This window comes from Protopterus annectens, chromosome 2.part2 (assembly GCF_019279795.1).
Source record: "Protopterus annectens isolate FY-2018-M chromosome 2.part2, PAN1.0, whole genome shotgun sequence".
In the NCBI taxonomy this organism is placed as follows: Eukaryota; Metazoa; Chordata; order Ceratodontiformes; family Protopteridae; genus Protopterus; species Protopterus annectens.
This window is the reverse complement of record NC_056730.1, coordinates 169,111,612-169,136,224: the sequence shown is the minus strand read 5'-3', so window position 1 is coordinate 169,136,224 and position 24,613 is coordinate 169,111,612. Positions and strand designations below refer to the sequence as shown.

Genomic DNA, 24,613 nt, shown 5'->3' with positions numbered 1-24,613 from the left:
GCTCTAACCAAGACCTACTACAAATCTACAAACCCAAGTCTAATGTTGGACACAACATGTACAGCTATCACCCCATTATTGCCTGGAATAGGCTCCCACTAGAAATCAGGACCCTTACACATCCTAAACAATTTGAGATAGCCACCAGAGAGCAATTTAAAAGTCACTGGTTCTGCCACTGCACTCTCCCTCCTTAAATATCCCCTACTTCTCATACCTTAATCTTTCTGCCCTTAACTCTCTTCTCACTAGCGCTCTGTAATCTTCCTTGACGACTCTTTCTACTGTCTTCTAAAATCTATTAAGCAAATCACCTCATAGAAACATTCTATTGTAATTGTCTTGCCTTTATGCAACTACATTATGATAAAACTGGGTTTTTGTAACCACTAACCCCAAAAACTGTATTCATCTTAATGACATATTTATTTTTATACATCTTGAAATAGTTTTGCTATACTCCTGATTATTGACACTGTTTAACATTGTATTGCTACTGAATGCCTTATAATAATCCTGTAACATTGCTGTTTAATGCTAATTTATAATGAAAATTGTTTAATATGTTGGAGCTTTTCTCCCTGAGCCTCTGCTGAAAAAGGGCTCTTCAGCTCAGTCGGACAACCTGGTCAGCAAATGTAAAATAAATAAATAAATACATAAATAGTGGGGGGGGTGCATAGCTTGCAAGGAAGTGGTATTGGATTTTGCCTATGGTGATTTGAACATGGAGAAGCTGAAGTGCATTGCCCTGTTTCACCATCCTTGAGGTGTAGCTATATTTGATGTAAATTGAGAAACCTCAACCTTTAGTCCCTGTCTGTGTAGTAGCTGGTCTAAAGGTGTGGAAGGCATTATAACCTTGCACTGTGTGTGTGCTCTCCATGGCTTTAAACCATGTCCCAGTGTCTGCACAGATCTCAGCATTCTCTAGGGTGAAGAGAGCTTCTAGGGAGTGGAGCTTTTTGTTTAGACTTCTAGCAGTGAACATTAACACCTTTAAATTTTCATGGTTTTGATTTGCTATGCTGGAAGCACTTTCAGTTTGGCATTGCCTAAAGAAGTTATTTTAGGGGAAGACAGTGCTTTTACTAATGTTCGAAAGCCTAGAGGAAAGAAGTGCAGACCATCCTGGCAAAGCAGCATGGTCTGTTGACCATCTTCTTCCATGCTGACAGATATTGCACTGCCTTAGAATGACACCAGAAGCTAAGCCGATTATTAAAGTCAGTCATCTTTTGTTTATATTGTGGCATCATCCTTGGAGAAGGTAAAATGCTGCTCAGTGCTAGGCTGATGTCAGCCTGGGGTATATATTCCAAGAGCTCCATGAAGTCTCTCTTCATATCGTCTAGAGAGGTACATCTCAAGCTATTTACACCTACTTGGCCTGTATCTGAGTCATACTGGTACTTGTGGTCTAATGATTTGGGTGCATGCGTAATGTGGTGGATCCTGGCCCCTGATATGAAACTGACTGTGACTTTCTCTTTATTCAGCCTGGTGAGAGGGATATCAATGTGTCTCATAATGATGTCTCCAATGACCACAGTGTTGGATTGTGTAGTGGCTTGCCTTATGGGCTTAGAAGTAGAGATTCCATGAGATGTGGCTCTGTGTGTGTGTTGATGTGAATGTTGTTTTGAAAGAGTGCATTCTGAGCTGCTGACGGTATTTGTTATATGTACGTTATCTTTTGGGGTTTAGGAAGGTTACATTTAAGTGTCTCAGCCTATGTGGGTCTATGTTTCTGCGTTGAATTATGTGTGATGGGTGCAGTGTGTGTACTGGTAACAACCCTATTGACATTAGCAGTGCTTTTATATGAGAGCTTTGCCACCAGTGTCATTGTGTAAGTACATCTCTCACATACCATATCAGTTTGTTTGAGAATTAGATGTTTGTCAGTAAACATGAGGCAATTTGATCTGCTTGTAGCCTCCTCCTCCTTCCAGCGAGGTATGCTTAGTACACCTGTTGTGGGAAGCTGCTAGTGGGCATCCTCTCTAGGTGCCAGAGTCACTTCATCTGACTCCTTTTGGATTGCCAAATGCCTCGCTGTGTCATAAGGTGGAAGCACAACAACCTTTCAAGGCAGAATTATTTTCATCAACTCGTATCCTTGATAGATTTCATCCTTTTCAGCTTAGCCAAAACTCATGACCATGGTCATGAAGATGAGTAACTGATTGGTAAGCTGAGAGTTTCAGATTAACATTTGGCTGTCGCATCACCAGCACAGACCAGTATAGTGCCTTCATCACTGCTACTTACCCATGTAGTTCCAAGTTTAAAACTCCAGTCCAGCAGAAGCAGCAGAAATAACTAACTTTTCCCATGCTGTTTTAGGGTTTCCCTTATTTTGGATAAAAATCAGGCACTAACTTACAAAACTCTGGTTAAAATGCAGTAGATCAATCCTTCAGCCAACAAAAGGATTTGGCCATTAAGTATAAAAGGCAAAATATGGTTCACAAGAGCCACTTCTGCTCTTTAAAAGATTTCAAACTGAACTTTGACAAAGAAATTACTATCTAATATGAGTTATCTTTGCCAAAGCTGCTCAAATGTTCGTAAATTGATTTTCATATGATACTTTCCAATGTATTATGTGTCTGTATATCCTTCTGTAAAGAATGTTATGCATGAAAGCCTCTGGCTTATTATATATATATATATATATATATATATATATATATATATATTTTTTTTTTTTAAGACTTCTTCTTCTTCCTCCTTTGGCTTTTCCCAGTTAGGGGTTGCCACAGCTGATCACCTGTCCGCTCATGATTGGCAGTGGAGTTTTATGGTGTTGAGTTGCCAGCCCGGTACCCAACCTTCCACAGAAGCCACACACATTCTCAAAACTTATGTAACATATATTGCCATGAATCTAACTACTTGTGGAGCTTTTCTCCCCGGGCCTCCACTACAAATGGTTAGCTCTGACCCAGTGGACTCTCCCGGTCAACAAATTCAGATAAATAAATGAGTAAATAAATAAAAGATGGCTTAGTGACAAAACCCTAGAGGGGGAAAGGTGCAGACCATTCCTGGCAAAGAGGGCTGCTATTGTAGTTACATACCATGCTATGAATCTACACAAGTGGGATGACTTGCACAAATTCAAATGTCCCTGTGCACATTCTCATATTGTATAACAGTATTCCGGTCTCTTATTTAAACTGAGCAGCCTTGCTGGAAAGCTACCCATTGTATTAAAACTAGCAGCTAACTCAGCTTGAGTTGTAGCAAGTAGTATGCAAACTTAATGATAGTAATACCTATATCCTCCAGTTATCCTTTACATGTGACATACCTGCCTAATCTTATCACCTCCAGTTTCATTTCACTCACAATATTTTGTTATGGAAGTCTGCTGCAAAGAAAGATGGTAATCCTTGTACATAACCAGACTAATAAATCAGAATATCTTAGCTTGACCAACTTTTGATGCTCTCTGAAATCCAAATATTTCCTGCTGAAATACTAGACAGGGTTTACCTTTCATTTGAAACTTTGTAAGTAACACTTTACACTTTCTTGAACAGAGCTGTAAGACTGTTGACATTCCAAGACATATAATGTGTAAGACTCCTCCCTGCAGTCAAGACCTTTCATGTTTTCATCCCAAAATTCCCACCCCTCACAGTTAAAGTTGAGCCTGCAGTTTAACTTGCTGCTTTCAGGCAAAACTAAATAACAGAAATAACAATAACAAAACAGTCCCCAACATAACTTTGCATTAGTGGTAATTAGGTTTTCTCCCAAAGAGAGGCCAGTGTACCTCTATTAGGACAGAACTTAACAGCATAGCAACATGACTAAGTATGTCACATAATTTAATATAATTTTGTTTGAATTCTGTAGAGATGCTATTGCTTTGCGTCTGCTCATTCCACTTTGATAATTTCTCAGCATGTTATACACTTTGAATGTTTCAATTAACCAACAAACATTGCAGCGTCACTGAGCTCCTTATAATAAATTATAATAGTAACTAAGACCTACACACACACACACACACGTATAATTCCTTTACAGTACACCAAATGGCTAATAGTGTTTATTTTATAAAATATGAGGGAAACAAAAGTAAAAAAGAAAATTAGTACATTTCCTTCTTTCAAATAACAATGAATAACTGCCAATGTGGTGGTTGGGATTTGATATAATAGTTAAGGTGTTTGACTTAAAGACACAAAGTATGGGGTTTGATTCTCAGCATTGAGGAAAATTTTCTAGGCTTAAAATAGCCCTCAGTGGCAGTGAGCCTAGTACTCACCTATGAACCTATAAAAGATAATTTACTGTGTCTATAAATAAGTCTTCATTCATATAAAATGAAGAGTGCGTGTAGGTAAAAGTCATATAGGCTACAAACATTTCAGTAATCAAAATTAATCACCATATATAAGTTCAAAAAAATAAAACTGTTTTCCTGGGTCACCTACAGTAGTCTGAAGCATTTTATTCCTTTCAGTTTTATTTCTCTTGCCACTTTTTTTCTTTTATTGTCTGCATTGCTCCACACACTATATACATGTATGTTTACAATGATAATCTGTTATAATAAAGACTGCAGGCATTGATTTCAGAGCCATATGCACCCCACAAGCCACACTTTCTACACTTTTTTCATATGTTTAGTCTACATACTTCATCAGTAGTGGTGCTGCTCAGCCCCTACCCCTACACATGAGAGTAAACATTATCTGTTAGGTTGTTTATTAGCTTTGATCAGCCTTGCCCATGAAACAGCTACAAACTTCAACAGACTATGAATTTTTGAACATAACAACCAAGAAGATGTCTAATTAAATGTACATTGATTAGCACAATGCTGTTAACCCCAACTTGTGTACTCTGGATAAAAGTGCAACAGCGGACCTGATTTATACACAGAATGACAATAACTTCTATTCTACAACAACTGGAAAGGCCGCAAAAATACCTCACAAAGAGAATCACTGGCCTCAAACAGATGCCTTACGCAGACCGTCTCAAAAAACTCCAGCTTTACTCCGTCACATATCGCCTACTCAGAGGCGATCTCTGCCTAACATACAAAGCTATGTCAAACCCAGAGCTGTTGGACATGCTCCACTTAAAGAAATCCCAATCCATCCAAGCTACACGCTCTAGGGACCTAAACTTTGTCACCACAATAAACAGAACATGCTGGTGGGATAGATTCCTGTCCCAGAGACTTCCCATACTCTGGAAAAGACTACCTATCTTTGTCAAACAGAGCTCCTCAACACTATTCAATAAAAATCTTGATGATTGGATGGGTAATAGGAAATTCACCCCGGGGATCACTTCTGTGGTTCTGCTTGACAGGGGCACAGGAAAATAATTTTCTTGAGTGGCGAAAGCCAGGGTACCTTTTTGGTTAGGCTTGTATAGGCCCTAGGGCCTATAGCCTAGTACCTACCTATGAACCTATGATGATTTACTTCTGTATCATGAATTGGAGACAAATAGGACAAAACAACTGGAGAGGCATGAGGTGTCCCAGGTATTGTTTTTGTCCCAAATGTGTCACTACCATCCTCTCCCCAAGATAAATTTATCTCTGAATTAAGTCAGGATCAGAGCCCCCATAAACTTGACAGTCAATGTCAATGTCAGTCATCGAGAGAGTGACATTTGTATTAACCTTCCAAGTCAGCCATTAAATTAGAGTGGAATCCCTACAAATCCATCATTGTACTGTAGTAAAACACAAACATAACTAATCAATAAAAGGAGAACCCTAAGTTTCAAAACTCTCACTGATGTTCTTCGTGTTTCACTGTTGCAGTCATTACATTTGGGGTAATCTGCTGGCAGGTTGCCCTCAGTCGGCCTGAATAACAAAGTCTTGGGTCCTGCATCTGTTGCTGTCTCCTCTTCCATGACATCAGGTCATCAGGGGTATAAAACATGCAGCCGACGCTTTTTTAATCAGTCTTTCTTGCCATGCGGTGCCCGAAGCAGAAGCAGTTCGCAAGGCCGGTCGGCTGATTTTCGTTTTCGAGTTTCAGAACCGAAGTCTTCAAACTAAAGCTAAGTATCCCGTTGGGGAAACTTTTTCTTGCTCCTTACCGATGTCAGTAAAAGTTAATAATTGTATTACTTGTGGGAAGCAAATACCTCATAAGGATTTTCATCTGTACTGATATGACCACAATGTGCCTTGCTGTCAGTTTTGTGCAAAATTTAACCAACGCACTATTAAGCGTCAGTATATTTTTGCTTCTAAATACTTTGGCTCTAGATTTAACTATCCTGAAATGTCGTCGGTTACCAATCCGACTACTAGAATTCACAAAAAACGCAAATAAAAGGACAGAGACATACTGTCGAGGTCCAAAACCGACAACAAAGCTTCTCCTAAGCCAGTCGCCGGTTCGTCGGTACTCAGTGAGGCACTTTCACAGCCCCTGGTGCCCGCTACTTTTGATTCACAGGCCTGTACCGAGACCCATTCGGAGTCTGGTATGCCGCGAGATTCTTCAAGTATTAAACCTACAGATGTCTCTCCCTTGGATGGGTCCAGAGCCGCTGAGCAGGCACCGGCTTCTGAGGGTGTTTTCAGGCCAAAAGATTTGTATATTAAACCGACGCCATCATCAAAAACAAGGCCAAAACCAACGTCTACATCTAAAAAAATGACGCTTGAGCCACGTGTTCAGGCCCCTATGCCTAAAAAACAAATGATCAAAATGGCTGAGGATTTAATTACCTTGATCAGGGGTTCCCAACCCCCTCCTGCTAAGAGGCCTAGGCAAGGCACTGACTATGAATCTTCAGATTAGGTTTCCATTTCTTCTGATTCCTCTTTTGATCAGGAATTTTCTATTCCCCCTTATGAGGACTCTGATGCAGAATAATCCATCCCTTCTGCTTCTCCTCCTGAGGATTTTTCTTTTGGAGAAATTTTGTATACCTTAAGGGAACATTTTCATTGGAAGAGTCAGGATTTTTCAGAATCCAAAAAGAGGCTTAGGGATTTTCTTCTTCTTCCTCAGCACAGGCCTTTGTCTGTACCTCCTGTTTTAGACATTGTTGATGATGTTTTCTCAAAATCCAGCATGGCTCCTGATTCCCCTGCCTCCGGCTCCTAGTAAGCCAGACAGATATTACAGGGTTTCTGACTCTCACAAGTTTCTTTTCAAAAATCTTACTGCTGACCCTGAAACAATTTCTCAGGGTCCCAAGGGTGTCAAGCTTATTCTGCTAAAAATCCTACCCCTTCTGATAGAGACTCCAGGGTGCTGGATAGATGGGGTAAGAAGGTTTATATGTCTGCAACCCTGGCAATCAGGGCTTTAAACTGTCAATTTCATATGCTTAAATATCAACAGCATGTCATGGGCTTACTTAAACAGAAAATTATGTTGATTTATGATTGTGTGGAAAATAAAGAGTTACAGGATTTATTGCATTCAGCTGAACAAGTTGGAAAGCATACTTTGCAATGTGGTTTTGATTTCTTGGAGGCCTCTTGCAGGACCGCCGTAACTGGATCTGTGATAAGAAGGCATGCTTGGCTCAAGGAGCAAAACCTGCCTGATCATGTTAAAGCTAAATTGTTGGATGCTCCTTTACAACAGGACAGTCTGTTTGGTAACAAGGCAGAAGAGGTTTTGAAAAAGATGAAAGACAAAGCTAAATCTATGCAAACTGTAAACGATTTCTTGCAAGTGCAGCCTCCCAGGTTCAGTAGGCACTGGCCTACTAAGAATTGGTCCTTTCCAGTACCCAACAGAGCCACTCAGGTCAAACCCAGACACTCTAAAGGCTCCAGGTTTCAGTCACAAGGAACTTACAGAACAAAACAATGGGGTGCCTCCACCTCCAAATCTGGAAGTAGCAAAGCACCCCCCTACGGAAAACAGTCTCAATGACTTTCCTGTGTCATTGCCAAGCACTTATCTTTTGGCAGCCCCTTTGGGGGGAAAACTAGCACTTCATGCTCAAAATTGGCATCTAATTACCCAGGACAAGTGGGTTTTAAATATAGTATCCCAGGGATACAGATTTCATTTCCACACGTTGCCAGTTCCAAACAGATGGCCAGATCTGCCTCCAAATCAGTGGACAGAGGCCCAGAAACAAGTCATGTCCCTCATGGATATGGGGGCTATTCAACCAGTACCAGAAATGGAAAAAGGATAAGGTTTTTATTCAAGACTTTTCCTGGTACCCAGAAAAGACAAATCATGGCACCCAATTCTGGGCTTATCCATTCCAAATACCTTCCTGGACATTCCAGAATTCAAGATGCTGACTCTACGACAGTTACTGCCTATGCTAGGCAAGGATGCCTGGTTGGTAACTCTAGACTTGAAAGAGGCTTACCTGCATATCCCAATCAGGGAATCTTGCAGAAGATACCTCCGCTTCAAAGCAGGCTATTTGCATTACCAGATGTTCTTCGTGTTTCACTCTTGCAGTCATTACATTTGGGTAATCCTGCTGGCAGGTTGCGCTCAGTCGGCCTGAATTCCAAAGTCCTGGTTCCTGTGTCAGCTGCTGTCACCCCATCCCTGACGTCAGGTCGTCAGGGGTATAAAAGAAGCGTCCGACGCCATTTTCTTCAGTCTTTCTTGCCGTGCGGTGCCCGAAGCAGAAGCAGTTTGCAAGTGCCGGTCGGCCAACTCCTGAGATTTTTGAATTCGAATTTCAGATCCGAAGTTTTCTATAAAACTAAGTATCCCGTTGGGGAAACTTTTTTCTTGCTCCAGAACCGATGTCAGAAAAAGTTAATAATTGTATTTCTTGTGGGAAGCAAATACCTCATAAGGACTTTCATTCTTACTGTATTCCTTGCCTAGGCCCTGATCATAACTTTCTGGGTTGTCGGTTTTGTGCTAGATTTAACCAACGCACTATTAAGCGATGGTATGATTTTGCTTTAAACTACTTTGGATGCAGGTTTAATTATCCAGAAATGTCGTCGGAAAGCCATCCGACTATCGGAGTTCACAAAAAACGCAAAGAAAAAGAAAAAGAAAGACAACCGAGGCCCAAAACTGACGACGAAGCTTCTCCTAAGCCAGTCACCGGTTTGCCGGTTCTCAGTGAGGCGCTTTCGCAGCCCCTGACGACCGCTACTTTAGAGTCACATGCTGCTACCGACTCCCACGTGAAGTCGGCCATGCCGCTGGAGACTCAAGGTATTGGAGCCTCGGACGCTAATCCTTCATATGGGTCTGGAGCCGCTGAGCAGGCACAGGCTTCTGAGGGTGTTTTCAGACCCAAACATCTATACATTAAACCGACTTCAAATGCAAAGACTAAAGCACCTTCAAAGGCAAAGAAACAAACACAAGAGCCACGTGGACAGGCCTCCATGCCCAAAAAACAGATGCTCAAAATGGCCGAAGACTTGATTACCTTGATCAGGGGTTCCCATCCCCCTCCTGATAAGAAGCCTAGGCAAGAGACTGACTATGAATCTTCAGATCAAGTTTCCATTTTTTTCTGATTCCTCTTCTGGTCAGGAATATTCTTTTCCCCCCATGAAGATTCTGATGATGAAGACTCCATACCTTTAGCTTCTCCTCCTGAGGACTATTCTTTTGGGGAAACCTTACATACCGTGAGGGAGCATTTCCACTGGGAGAGCCAGGATTTTTCTGAATCTAAAAAGAGACTCAGGGATTTCCTGTTACTACCTCAGCACAAGCCACTAGCCATCCATCCTGTGTTAGACATTGTAGATGATGTGTTTTCGGAGTCTAGCCTTACCCCTGACTCCTTACCTCCAGCTTCTGTTAAGCCTGATAGATATTACAGGGTTCCTGACTCACATAAATTCCTTTTTAAAAACCCTGCTGCAGACCCAGAAACTATTTCTCAGGGTCCCAAGGGAGTTAAGACTTCAGCTGCAAAAAAACGTACCCCTTCTGACAGGGATTCTAGGGCACTGGATAGATGGGGAAAAAAGGTTTACACATCTGCTACCTTGACTATAAGGGCCTTAAACTGTCAGTTTCATATGCTTAAATATCAACAACATGTCATGGCATTGCTTTAAGAAAAAAATGTTGATAAACTCTGAATGTGCAGAAAACAAAGAAATGCAGGATATATTGCATGCAGCTGAACAAGTTGGAAAGCATACTTTGCAATGTGGTTTTGATTCTTTAGAGGCCTCCTGCAGGCCCGCAGTTACAGGTTCTGTAATTAGAAGGCATGCTTGGTTAAAGGAACAAAATCTGCCTGATCATGTTAAAGTTAAATTATTAGATGCACCTTTACAGCATGATACTTTGTTTGGTGTTAAGGCAGAAGAGGTGTTGAAGAAAATGGAGGACAAGTCTAAATCTATGCAAACGGTCAAAGATTTCTTACAAGTACAGCCACCTAGGTTTAGTAGACACTGGCCAACAAAGACTTGGTCCTTTCCTGTGTCAGACAGACCTCAAAGGGGCAGACCCAGACACCCTAGAGGCAGATCACAGGCGCAAGGTTCATACAGGTCAAAACAATGGGGTGCTTCTACCTCCAAAAGTGGAGAAGACAAATCACAACCTTACAGGAAACAAGTCCCAATGACTTCCCCCTGCCTGCAACAAGCACTTATTTCCTGGCAGCAGCCGTAGGGGGAAAATTAGCACTTTTTCTCAAAACTGGCACATCATAACCCAGGACAAGTGGGTTCTAAATATCGTATCACAAGGCTACAAGTTCCATTTCCATACCCTGCCAAAGGCAAATGGCTGGCCAGATCTGCCAAAAAATCAATGGGCAGAGGCACAAAAACAAGTTTCATGCCTCATGGACATGAGGGCCATTCAACAAGTGCCAGAGCAAGAGCGGGGACAAGGATTTTACTCAAGACTGTTCTTGGTACCCAGAACAAAGCCTGGAGGCCAATACTGGACCTATCGATTCTGAATACATTCCTGGATATAACAAAATTCAAAATGTTGACTTTGCAGCAGATTTTGCCCATGCTGGGCAAGAACGCTTGGCTTGTAACTTTAGACCTAAAAGAGGCATACATGCATGTCCCCATCAGACAAATATGCAGAAGATACCTCAGATTATAGGCTGGCTCAATGCATTACCATTTCTCTGCACTGCTGTTTGGCTTATCTATTGTGCCCAGGGTCTTTACAAAGTGCCTGGCACCAGTAATTGCATTCTGCAGACAAAGAGGAATACAAATATATCCTTACTTGGACGACTGTCTAATTCAAGCAGAGAACAAGGACACCCTTCTACAGTATCTGGCGTTTGTGAAAAAACTTCTGACATGCCTAGTGTACACAGTCAATGAAAAGAAATCAAAATTAGTACTCTCTCAAGAGATAATATTCCTGGGTGCAAGCTTAAATTCAACTGCCCAGATGGCTTATTTAACACCAGACAAACAAAGGCAACTGACTACCTATTTCAAAATGTTAGCAACAAAGGCCCAGTTATCTGCAAGAAAAATTCTGCAGGCTTTGGGCTTCAAGGCATCCTGCATCCTACTAATTCCATATGCAAGACTGCATATGAGGAAACTTCAATGCCACCTAAAAAGTGTTTGGACTCAACATTGCCACAGCCTGGAAACTATAATTACTCTCATTCCCTGCCTGCAACAGGAGTTTCTATGGTGGGCAAAGGCTTGTCACCAAAACAAGGGACAGCCATTCACATTACCCCCAGCCAGGAAGACACCAACAACGGATGCATCAGATTATGCCTGGGGGAAGAGGAGACAGCAACTGACGCAGGATCCAAGACTTTGTTATTTTGGCCGACTGAGGGCAACCTGCCAGCAGATTACCCCAAATGTAATGACTGCAACAGTGAATACACTCGGACATCTACATTTATGGTAAGTGTACACAACTGTACTTTCTCCTTCAAATTATTTCCTCTTCTGTACTCCAGAAAAATCTAGCAAAGCAGTCATTAAAACAAGCTGTGGCGGACTGCTAATAATTCATCTGTCGAATGAAAGCTAACACTTTGCAAGATCAGAAAGTCATCTTTAAACATTATATCATATTATGAAAGAGGCCTAGTGGCCAACAGTTTCTGTGACCTACTAAGAGGACTGCCTTCTACTTCTCTGCCATCTGACATCTGATATCTGATGAACGTAAATGGCTATAGTTGCTTGTGAGAACGCTCTTCTGTCTCTGATATAGTCTGAGCAGACAGTCTTTTGGGAAGGGCATCAATCATGTTTTGTCCATTTCTCCCTGAACAGTAAGTATCCTGTAGCATCTACAGGGCATCTGCCATTATTTGAAGTGTGACACTGCTCCCTGTAGCAATTTCACATTTGCACTATATAAAAGAGTTTTAAACTTAAGCTGCCTGCAAAACCTGATGACAAACAGAAAAATAAAAAAAATGATCTTCCTCGTATTGGTGGAGTGATCATGAGCACACAAGATTCTAATATCCTTAATTTGGAGCGCCTTCTGTGTGGAGTCTGCATGTCCTCCCCGCGGTCAAGTGGCGCTCGAAAGGCATGCATAGGGCGTGCCTTTGTTGAAGGTTGGGCATTGAGCTGGCACCTCGGCACCGTAAAAATCTACTGCCAATCATTAGCGGACCGGAGTTCCGCTGTGGCAACCCCTAACCAGGAAAAGCCAAAAGAAAAACAACAACAACCTGGGTCCAGAGTCCACAGCATTTTTTCTTAAGATTGCAGGATTCTGGTCAGTACAAAAGGGACCGAGGCATTTGTGTGATCGAATACTGTGGCAGGATTCTGGTCAGTACAAAAGGGACCGAGGCATTTGTGTGATCGGATACTGTGGCAGGCAGTCCCTGGGGGCTCTCTGAAACTTCATGTCCTTTGGCAGGAAGCACAACCATGCCAGCAGCTTAGTTTTAATGTAGCAGCACAGTTACTTCCTTCCTTCCTTCCTTTCAGGTATTCTATCAAAACATACATTTTTATACGACCTCTTGCCTTTCTTAGCATTTAATTTAGCTTTCAATTTTTTCATGTTAGATTTCATGGTCGGTCTTTTCCTTAAGTGTTCATTATTTTTGAGGCAACATTTATAAGCTGATTGGAGAAGTTAAGTAAAGTTTGCTTGATCTGTCTAATTTTAGTGACAGACAGCCACAAAATAAGAAAACGTTGTGCTGATTTTGATTAGTTCAGCTGTAATAAATCAGAATGTGTATTCTGGGCCACCTTTCAAAAATCAGACGTCTGATAAATGGCAGCTTGTGTCGGCCTTGTCAGTGCGGTCATTTTCAGATGAAAGGCTAGACCACCTCAAGTTTAACTTTCCTTGTCTTAAAAAAACTCCATCAAACTTAGCTGATTACCCGAAATAAATGGTGTAGTGCAATATTTCAGTAAGCTGTACACTTTTGATGATAAGTGACTGACTTTAGTAAATGACTGAGAGGGAACACAGCAGACTTGCTTTTAAGCAAGTGCCATCCTAACTGGAGGTCCCATTTTCTAGAGTTTTCTCAAAAAGAGCTTGCATGCACGTTGGTCTTGAAAAAGAAACTCAGTTTTCCTTGATGAATGTCGAGGTAAGAAAATAACTTGGAACATCACTGTTTCCCATCCTGTATGTATGTAGTATGTGATGGAATAGTATGAATACTGTGAAGCTTAAGATATCAGAAGTAGAAATAATGTATCGATTCCTTCTGCTTGTTTGATTATCTTTGGCTAATGAAGTCCAGCTTTTCATAGAGTGTACTGAACAGCATGGGATATTCTGAAAATGAATATTTTGAGTTGGATCACAGTGTCTGTACATTTTCCATCATAAAGAAATGTATTTGTATTTCTCTGAGTCTGCTTTCAAGTCATCTTGGATTTTTTTATAGCCAAGCTATGTAGTGTCACCAGTGCCAAGTTATTTATTCTAAACTTGATGGTTTCTTTCATAAGTATAAGCCTTAAAGTCACTTTGAGTGAGGACAGCAAATGACTACTATCCAAGGCAATTCATTTCTAAATTCTTATCTGTTACAGCTTTCCATTTTTTAGCAATATTAGCATTTCAGAGTACATGTTCTAGTGTACACAGGTGGTATTTAATCTTTGCAATGTAACAGACTGTTTCTTACAGCTGATTTTGTAATCATTCATTGATTCCACCTAATTAGAACAGTGTAGATCCATAGTGTGTGCTTTATGACCATTTACAATTAGATGGGAATCCATCTTTTGCAATGCTCTATTGTCACAAATATACTGCATTTATATGTTGATTAATATGCTACACATCATTACCAAGCAAGCCTAAAATAGTGCTGTCCAAATGTTGATGTAAGTCTCTCCCTTATTTGGATGTATTGAGACTTCAATCTTGTGTTGTATCCAGGGCGTGGAAAAGGTAGTCCTTATTCCACAGTCTGACTTCTTCCCAACTAGAATGTCTCGTCTTGTCATTATCACAGCTCCACCTGCTTCCATCTATTGGAAGTTTTTTCTAGTGCTTAGTGCCTGACCTTTAGGGTGGTGTCAATAGTTGTTGTACTCGCTTCACATCCAAATTTAGTTATGTGATTCTTGGCAGCAGCAGTTGTGATTTACATCAAACAACCAATCCTATCACATATACAACATGGCAAAAATGGTTGTTAGCTTGTAACACTGTTAAATCCAAAAGCTAGTTTAGAACATTGTTATGTGTTTAATCTAATCAGGCATCTAGTTATTTTAATTTTTCAGTTAGCATTTTCATTTTGTTCTAAATTTAAAATAAACTGCTTCAGAATTGTCAAATTGTTTCCTCTGTTATGTCATCTATGACAGGAATAGCTCTCCACCCTTTTTCTAATCCCAGGTAACTGGCATCACCAATGGAGTAGTGGGGATTTTCAAGTGTTCCTGTTGCCATATAATGACATTGCTAACTCAGTGTTTCTTATCTAGGACATGTGATTAAAGCTATGATGTACAGCTTTGAGATCCAAAGCAAAAGCTTGCAGTTGAAACTTTCTGTTTTGCTGGGAGTAAAATCACCCATACATCCATGAATGGGAACACCTGTGCACCTACCCTACTTATTTTAAGGGTCTGTGCACCATGAGGAAGGAAGATTCTCCTTTTCAGCAATTTTTGTCAATCAGGTAACATATATGTCTGTTTAACAGTATCAGAAAAATGGTGGTCAGTTACATATTCTACTCTTGTCACAGCCCTGTGGAAATCATCCTGGTGGTCTGAGCTGACGGCCACACTGTTTTCATAAAGAATGTGACATGAGACTGCTATAAATGATTAGCTACAACCTGAAGCAGCAACACAGTTCTTTCATGCAATTGTACCACTTGTTTCAGACATCTATATTACTACATGTCTTTCATTTTACCGCCTGCTTTTTTCTACAGTTTCACAAGGTTCTGTTCCTGGCCCCATTCTTTTCACAGAAGACATGTTGCTCCTGAATGATAGTACTGGGAGGAGAGAATTGCAGTGTCATTGCTATACTGAGGAACATGCAACTTTACCTCTACTTCCTGTAGGACAGGTGATATTGGCTGTATCCTTCAGTGATATTGAGTAACTGTCTCAAACTCTGTACATCATACATGGCTAACATGGCTATACATCCTACGTTCAGAGGCTCACCCTTTCCTTCATTAAACCCCATTGGGGGGTGATACTTGAGTCTGTGACAAAGGCATGCAGTCTTAGTGTTATTCTTAACATTAAATTGTCACTTACAGATCAGGTGTCACCTCTTGAGTAGTCATACTTTCATCCAAGGAATATGCTGGATTAGGCACAGTATTCCAATCTGATAATAAGACTGTTGTTCTGAATGTCCTAGTTTCTTCCTATTTTATCTTTTGCAAATGCCTATATATGGTACTTCTAGACTATGAAGTAGACTAGTAGTAGCTTGTGCAAAACTCCAGTGCCTGTTTTGTAACTGCATTGTACTGGTATATTCCTTAGAGACTTCACTTGTTAATTAAGTTTTGTGTCATCTGCAAAGTTCTGGTCATCATTTACATTAGCCCGATATAACGTGGATCTCCCAACCTAAAAAAAAGTTGCTCATGCATTATTTTCATTCCCATACCCTTAGCTGTGACACCCATGGGCTGATGGTAGTCCCAAGGGGCTGAGTTCCCTACGATTCATTCATGCATTTTCTTATCAAGCATCACATCTTTCGAATCTACTACCTGAGTAGTTTGGTGACACTCTTCCCCCAAACAGTACTTTTAGCAGCAGTTTCAAAAGGCTCCTTAAGTAAGTTGCATTTTAAGCGAAGTACCTTACATTTCTTATCATGCTTATACTTATTTTAATATTTAAAAATGTCTTATTTTGCTTGCCATTGTATTTGTTGTTTTAATGTTCAAGTGCTTTATTTTAAGCAGTTAAACCTGATCATCAATGTGATGATGGTTTGTCTATCTAGTCTTTTTGTGGTTGCTTTGCCAGGTGTTGGACTTAGAAGCAAGCATCTTGTCCTGCTAACTAACTGTTGCTGTGTCTGCTAGTAATCTCATAAAGTGGTTCAGACCAATCTTTCTTCTGCTTTGGTGAGGGAAAGTTATACCTCTTTGATTATCTTAGCTCTCTTACAGGCTGCTAGCTATGCCAGACAAAGCATAATGAAGCAAACAATTTACTGTAGCATCAGGCAATAAAAAATTGTTTTCTTGGGATGTCATAAGTAAAGAGTACCTTGTAGTTAGATTTAATTCTCAGTGTTTACTTTTTGCTCCTTGTGGTTTCCATTTTAGACTTCATTGATGAAGTCTGTTTATATTTTCACCTGCAGTTTCTGTAACTTTATGCAATTTTTAATGACTTAAGTGAAAAATCATTACAGGCTAGTTTCAGTTCATCAAATTTAGGTATATTTACAGTAATCGAAGCATTATTGACTTTTTCATGGGCAGACCAGACAGATTTGTGTTTAGCTTTGCATTTGTTTTCTTTGGTAGTATTAGTAATCAGTAACAACAGAAAGCAACGAGGACTGATGAAAGTTTTTTTTTTTTTGGTTGTGACAGTTGATTAATTTCTTCTTTTCATTTTCAGCTTTCTTGAAAGCCACATGCAATGAAAATGGCTGGACATATCCAACAACAAAAGAATTCAACAAAAAGTTCACCAACAAGATAGGCAATGCCAGACTGAAGACTAAAAAGATTCAAAGAAATCTAATGTTTAAAAAAAGTTAAATGGATTGTCAAGCTGAAAGTACAATTTATTTACAATTTGTCAGCCTCAGGAACTGCTGTATTGTTCATAAACTCTATTTTTTGCATTTGAGCCAGAAGACAGTGGACAACACCTACACATTCTGCTAGGTATTTCCAGATGCTGCTCTTTAGTTTCTAAGGAGTCTTAGCTACATCATTAGACCCATTTCTAATCATATGACATTTCAACCTACTTGCCGTACATTGTGCTTTCAGTAGCACTGGTGACTCTTAGAATGTACGCTGAATGGGAGCCTTTGGACAGGACTTCATGGTTTTAATAACCCAGTTTGTGATGTCTAATCATTTTTGCAAATTGCTTTGCAAACTATAGAGCCTAAAATTGTTTCCATTATTCCTGCTCTGCTGAAAACTATCTCATTTTCACTATTTTAAAGTGCATCTTGGAATTTCATGGCAGTTGTTTCACTGCACATAATGTTCCATATATCGAATGAAGCAGGGTGTTCTTACAGTTTTGAAACATTATTCTGAGATATGCTTGATGTGAACAGCAGTAGTGTAGTGCTTAGATCCTGTAGGTCTTTATTGTTTCAACCTCTTCTTCTATAAGAAGAGGTACTATTAATGTACACTGGGAATGCAGTGAAGAAAAAGTATGGATGAATACACTTCTAGGGCAGCAATAGAACACGAGGGAATAAGAAATTTAATTTTTGCCATTAACTGGATTTTTATCTACAGAAATTATTTATTGTCTGATATTCATGGGGGGAACTTGCTCACCATAAATATTTTAAAAAGAATAGGCACAAATGTAGGAATTTTATATTTAACTCTTTCAGATAAAACATTTGAGTTAATTCAGGATCCTTTCTATGAAGGCTAGGATCTGCCACAGCCACTTAAATCTTTTGTTACTGTCATTTGCACCTCACACAGTTTCACAGGCTGTTTTATTTTTTGAAAGTAATAATAATAATGACTTAACACAGTAGACTCTAGGCATCTTGCCAGGTTTGTTTGTTTTTCTTTCAGCTTTTCCCGGTTAGGGGTCACCACAGCGGAACTCCGGTCTGCTAATGATTGGCAGTCGATTTTTATGGTGCTGTGGTGCCAGCCCAATGCCTAACCTTCAACAAAGGCACGCCCATTCATGCATGTCTTTCGAATGCCACTCGACCGCAATAAGGAAAAAAAAAGTTTTTTTATTACTTTTTCCATCTCGTTCTCCCTAATCAGCAGCTCCCCTCTCATATGCCCAAGAAGTTAAAGCCCTACAACCAAGGCAATGATCACACAACAGAAATGGTGCCATCACTGAGGAAGAATCAGGTTTTAGGGTTAATTACTCTTATTTCCCCTATGTGTGTTCACTGGAGGCACAGGAGGTGGTGTACAGTTCATAGGTTCATACTAGGCTATCTGCCCAAGGGCATTTATAAGCCTAGCCCATAGTTATGTGGCTTTCGCCACCCCTTTAGTTTGAATAAAACTATGCCTATTATTTTGCTGTGCCTCTGTCAAGCAGTGACACTGAAGTAATCCCTGGGGTATATCTGCGATCTCCCATCCATTGGTCAAGATTCCTCTTGAACAAGGCCAGTGAGGTGCTCTGCCTCACATGTACCGGGATTTTGTTCCACAGCATAGGGAGTCTCTGGGTGATGAATTTGTCCCTCGAGCACGTTCCATTAATAACCGTGTCAAGGTTTAAGTCTCCCGCCCTTGTGGTTCTGAGGGATCTAGATTTTTTGAGGTGAAGCATATTCATCAAATCTGGGTTTGACATGGCCTTATATGTCAAGCACAGGTCACCTCTGAGCAAGCGGTATGAGACTGAATAGAGCTGGAGTTCTTTCAGTCGGGCAGCACAAGACATATTTTTGAGACCCTTTATCCTTTTGGTGAGGAACTTTTGGGGCCTTTCCAGCTGCTGCAGGTGTCGGGTCAGATACATTCCGAATGGGGCATTGTACTCAATCATAGATCTAATGAGTGATGAGTACAGGGGGACGATGACCTCCCTTGATCTAGATGTGAATCCCTTCATGATCAGGTGGGCAATGTAGAAGGTTTTCCTAACTACTTTAGCAACATGAGTGTCAAACGAAAGGCTACTTGTCAACCTGGGTCCCCAGATCCCTGATGACTTCTTCTGTGCTCAGTGGATTGCCACCTATATGGTAGCTAGGGGTAACCTTGTTTTTCCCGAAGGGTATGACTATGCATTTCTTGGCTTAACTTTAGGCCATGGCTCTGGCACCAGTTATCCATTTCTGTGAGGCCCTTCTGAAGGATATCTGTGTCAGATGTGTTTTCGACTATGGCGCCCAGTTTGCAGTCATCTGCAAACTTTGTCAGCCATAACCCTCCTGTGTTTGCTTGTACTTCAGAAAAGTAGATGCCGAACAAGAGTGGACCCAGGACTGAGCCCTGTGGGACACCACTTGTGACAGGCTTTGAGTCTGACATGGCTCCAGCAACTCTGACCCTGTGGGTTCTGTCACTTAGCCAGTTTGCAACCCATCTTGTGATGTATGGGTTTACATTCAAGCTGATGAGTTTTTCGATGATACCTGAGTGGGGTATTGTGTCGAAGGCCTTTGCCAGGTCGAGGTAGGCTGTATGGACTGCCTTGCCCTCATCAATGGCCCTGGTGACTGTCTCGAAAAAGTCAACCAAGTTTAAAAGGCATGATCTGCCTTTGACAAAGCCAAACTGGGTTGGATCCAAAGTCTGCAAGTTCCCTATGTCTTTATTTATGAGTTCCATTATGATCCTCTCCATGGCTTTGCAGATAAGGCTTGTCAAGCTAATGGGACGGTAATTACCAGGGTCGGTGGAGGCACCGCCTTGTGAAGTGGGACCACAGTCGCCGGCGCCACTCCTTGGGTACGTATCCTGAGGTGAGGCTAAGATTAAACAGCTGTCCTAACTGCGGGTTTAATTCCTCATTGAGTTCAGGGAGCACACAGCCGGGACACCATCCGTCCCATGGATGCTGTGTTTTTGCCTTGGAGAGAGCAGTTCTCACCTGGGCGTTGGAGATGTTTGGGGGCTACAATCCTCTGGTATAGATATCTCTCCTTTTGGGGACGGGGAGAAGTTTGCACTGAACCTGTCAGCCAGTATGTTGGCAATGTGTGTAGGTTCAGTAATCTTCACATCATTTTGAACTAATTCTGAGCATATCTGGGAGTTTCCTCCTAGGTTTCTAACATAGCTAAAGAAGGCCTTATGATTGCCTTTTGAGTCCTTGGCGATTTTTCTCTCAAAATTTGCCTTGGATGATTTTATGAGAGCTCTTAGTTTTTTACTTATAATGATCAAAGGTGTCTTACCTTTCAAGGATTTTGCTCTATCTTGTAGTAGCTTCCTCCTTTTGTTCTAGAGCTTGTTTATGGCTGGGGTCCACCAGACTGGACGCTTACCTTTGGTACAAAGAGTCTTAGTTTTGTTTGGGATTGCCTGATCCATGCAGTCCTGTAGGTGCTGGTAGAAGGCATTTGTAAGTGATTCAGCGGTTTGAGTAATGTTTACCACTGGCTCAGGGGCCTTAAAGGAGACCACGCTAGTTTTTAGAAGTATGAAGTCGGCTTTTGAGAAGTTTTTCACTGTGGTCTTTTTTATTTCAGGTGGGGGCGGGATGAGGACCTCCAGCGAGATTAGTTTATGATCTGATCTCACCAGTGAGGGGTATACTTCCGGTGTTGAACATTGTGATCCCATGTTCGTGATGATGAGATCAAGTATGTTTTCTCCTCTTGTGGGGATGGTGACTAGTTGTTCCATGGCATTTGAGTTTATGAACTCCAGGAAACTTTGGGCTAGAGTGTTTGGGCTTGAGTAGTGTTCCCAGTCTATATTAGGGTAGTTGAAATCACCTAGTATGATGGTGTTTGGAGATACATTTATCCCCTCCAATGTTTTCAGGAAGGCCATGTGAGGTTCCTGAGTTTGAGAGGGTGGCCTGTAACATGCTACAAATTGCAGAGTAGTCTTGCCTATGGTTAATTGCACCTGGATGGTCTCCATCGTGCGTTGCCACCAGCCTTGAGGTGTGGGTGTCCTTTATGAATATGGACACCCCCCCCTCCTTTCTTGGTGTTGTCCGGATTTTGGGGCCGGAACGCATGATATGAGGTGAAACCTGATAGTGCTGGGGTGCTCTCAGGAGCCTTGAACCAGGTTTCTGTCACAGCACAGACATCGATGTTCTCCATACTGAGAAGGGCCTCGAGTGCGTGCATCTTGAGATTGAGACTTCTGGCATTGAGCAGCATTACCCTTAGTTTTTTTTCCTTTTTTGTGTTCTAGGGTGGTAGGTTTAGAATTTGAGCCTTGCCTAAAAAAGGCACTATGGGGGTGGCAAGAGCCTTTGCCAATATCCGGAAGCCTAGGGGTGGCAGGTGCAAGCCGTCCCTTGTGAAGCAGCGTGGCTTGTCCAGCATGTCATCCCAGGCAGACAGACATTGGATCCCCTTTGAATGACACCAGAATTTAAGCCAATTATTAAAGCTGATCATCTTATCACTGTATTGTGGCATCATTCTAGGTGAAGGTAGGATACTACTCAAGGTCAGGGTCATACCTGCCTGGGCTACATAATCAGAGAGCTCCTCAATGTCTCTTTTCATGTAGTCCAAGGAGGTACGTCTCAGGTCATTGACACCAGCGTGGACAATGACTGAGTCGTACTTGTACCTGCTGTTGAGAGACCTGAGTGCTTGTGTTATGTGGCGGATTCTAGCGCCCGACAGGCAGCTTACTGTGACCTTCTCCTTACGCAGTCTGGTGAGCGGGATGTCAGTGTGTCTGACTATGGAGTCACCTATGACAAGTATGTTTGGTGTTGTATTTGGCCTTAAGGGCAGTGACTGCTTTGCACACTGATTTTGTTGTTTATGTGTTGTTTGTGTGGTGTATTGAGTTTGCACTTGCTTGGGTGTCTGCTTTGGAGGCCTCTGCTGTTTAGGTAAATTTTTACTCAGAGCCTCCGAGTATGTCTTAGTGTGTTTATGTGTTTGATTCAGTGGTGTGGTTGAGTTATGTGAGACTGGTATTGTGGTGTGTGTAGTTGCCTTCTCCTCCTGCCTGGTCTTGCCAGTCTTGAGTTGAGAGAGCTCAGCCTCCAGTCTGGCTAAATAGCTGCATCTCTCACAAGTGTTAGTGTTACGTGGGAGGAGGAGAGGGTTGTCCGTGTACATGAGGCAATTGTAACATTGTCTCAGAATTCCCAGATTCACCAACTGGGCAGGAGAGGACGCCATCTAGACGGGCATATGTGTTACTTCTATGAGCGGCATTGCCTCCATACTCCAGCAAGCAATTTGTACTGATCCTCAGACTGCATCAAGGATTCATAAGAGTCCACATTCTGGACACACCCCCCCCCCCCACCAAAGAGAGAGGCAAGCAGGCATCACTTTATTATTCCTGTGTCTCCTCAGCCAGCTTTTCAAATACCCAGACTCTTAATCTAACTCGGGACATGTAGGCTGCATTTAGGGCTTTACCCTATGACTCTATTTTGATGCTGGTATAAAACATTTAAAATGATTACAGTAAGTAAATGTTTCATATATATATATATATATATATATATATATATATGTATATATATATATATATATATATATATATATATATATATATATATATATGGTTTCACTTCATATTGTTGAAAGCTCATTTCATCGAATTTCAAAACAGCAAGACTAAATTGTCAAAAAACTCATAACAGCGAATCTCAAATCATTGAAAACTACAAAGCAACCAGAAATAACATACCACAGAATTTTTACTATGTTTATGCAGGGGGGCAAGCCCCCCTGCACCCCCCCCCGTACATTAAATATACCAACTCCAAGGTCGCACTACAGTGGGGGGAAAAGGTAATTTCCTAACCCCACTGTAGTGTGACCTTGGAGTTGGTGTATTTAATTTTTGGGGGGTGCAGGGGGGAACTTGCCCCCCCTGCATAAACGTAGTAAACAGTGTCTGGGATGTTATTTCTAGTTGCTTTGTAGTTTTCAATGATTTGAGATTCGATGCTATGAGTTTTCAATTATTTGAGTTTTCGATGATTTGGTCTCCCTGTTTTGAAATTCGATGAAATGAGCTTCTGACGATATGAAGTGAAACTATATATATATATATATATATACTACCACTACTAAAGTTTGCTTAATCCTGATTCTTTGTATAAGAAGTGCCTACCTTCATATAGTGCAGCTGAAGACTGGAAAACTTTACAAATAAACCAAAAAGAAAAATGGTAGCTCTTGGAACATATTTATATATTTTTAATACTTAGTGCTTCTTCAAAATGACATTTGGGGCTGATGTTTGGATGAGCCAGGTCATCATTTGAAGACATTGCTTCAGGAGTTTCTATAATTAGATCTTTAGATGTGCTATTAAGGCTAATTAAACTGGGCCTTTTTGGACTTTCTAGACAATCTTCACTTTTGACGCACCTTTTAGATCTTTGAGATCCCCACTGTCTCTCTCTTTTTCTTTCTTTCTCTGTCTTTTCATATATCCATGCATAGTAAACACTAATTTACCTGTGTCAGAATCATTTGGACGTTTGTTCAACACTATCTGATTATTCGACTGGTAAATGTTGAAAACTTTGATTTTACTAATTTTTTTTTCTTGTTGAAAAAAAAGTATGTCAGTCACATCAAGGCTGGGCTCAGCATTTGAGATAAAACCTTAAAGATGGCAATAGAGAATAGGAATACCAAAATATGTTTTGAGTTAAAGGATTGTGACAAACCTTAATAGCAATGTAATTTGTTTCTTGTCAAGAGTATGTAGCTAGCACTGAGGAATTCAAAACTGGAAAGGATGTGTCCTAGTTATTGTTCACTGTGTAAATATGTGTGAGGAACCAGTTAATTCAATCTTCACAGAATATGCAAAAGGCATATGAGAGACAAAATATTGACCACTAACATCTGGAGTGGGTCACACCCACACTGTAGCATTGCAGTACAAAGTATAAATTAAAGTTTTATGTTATGCTAGCAGCAGTTGAATTTGTGGAATAGCTCAGCATTAAGAATGAAGTAACCCATTGATAACATACAAGGCAAAACCATATTGTGTTGTAATGCCAACTAAAGGAGAGAATGGAGAAGAAACAAAGGAGGTATAAAATAAATAGTCATCTTTGTAAAGTATTTCCTCACTGTGATGTGTAATTTTAGGCTCTGTAGTCTTGTGTTCAAAATGCTGAGAGGTATGGAAACCCCCCTGGAGTGGTAGAAACCAGCTTTTCATCAAAAGGTAAGAAAAAAAGCTTTTATTTCAATTCTGCTTACATGTATTAAGTTGCACTTATAGTGACCTATGTGGTGATATTATTTTTATACTTTTTTGCCTTTTTCCATGTTTTAGCTAAAAATATTGTTTGCATTGTTTTATTTTGTTCTGGGAACTTAGGGACCTTAGTCTTGTAGCTTCATTTGCAGTTGTAGGAAGATTG

The 24,613-nt window shown here is 40.8% G+C and overlaps 1 protein-coding gene across 1 annotated transcript in view; it reads left to right on the top strand.

Moving 5' to 3' along the window:
• Positions 1-18,217, top strand: part of LOC122795584 — a 484,904-nt gene extending 466,687 nt beyond the window's left edge. The window contains exon 9 of the mRNA XM_044063834.1: positions 16,991-18,217. Within this exon, the coding sequence (XP_043919769.1) occupies positions 16,991-17,133 (143 nt within the window). The 3' untranslated portion in view covers positions 17,134-18,217. The remainder of the gene's footprint in view (positions 1-16,990) is intronic.
• Positions 18,218-24,613: the final 6,396 nt, after the last annotated feature.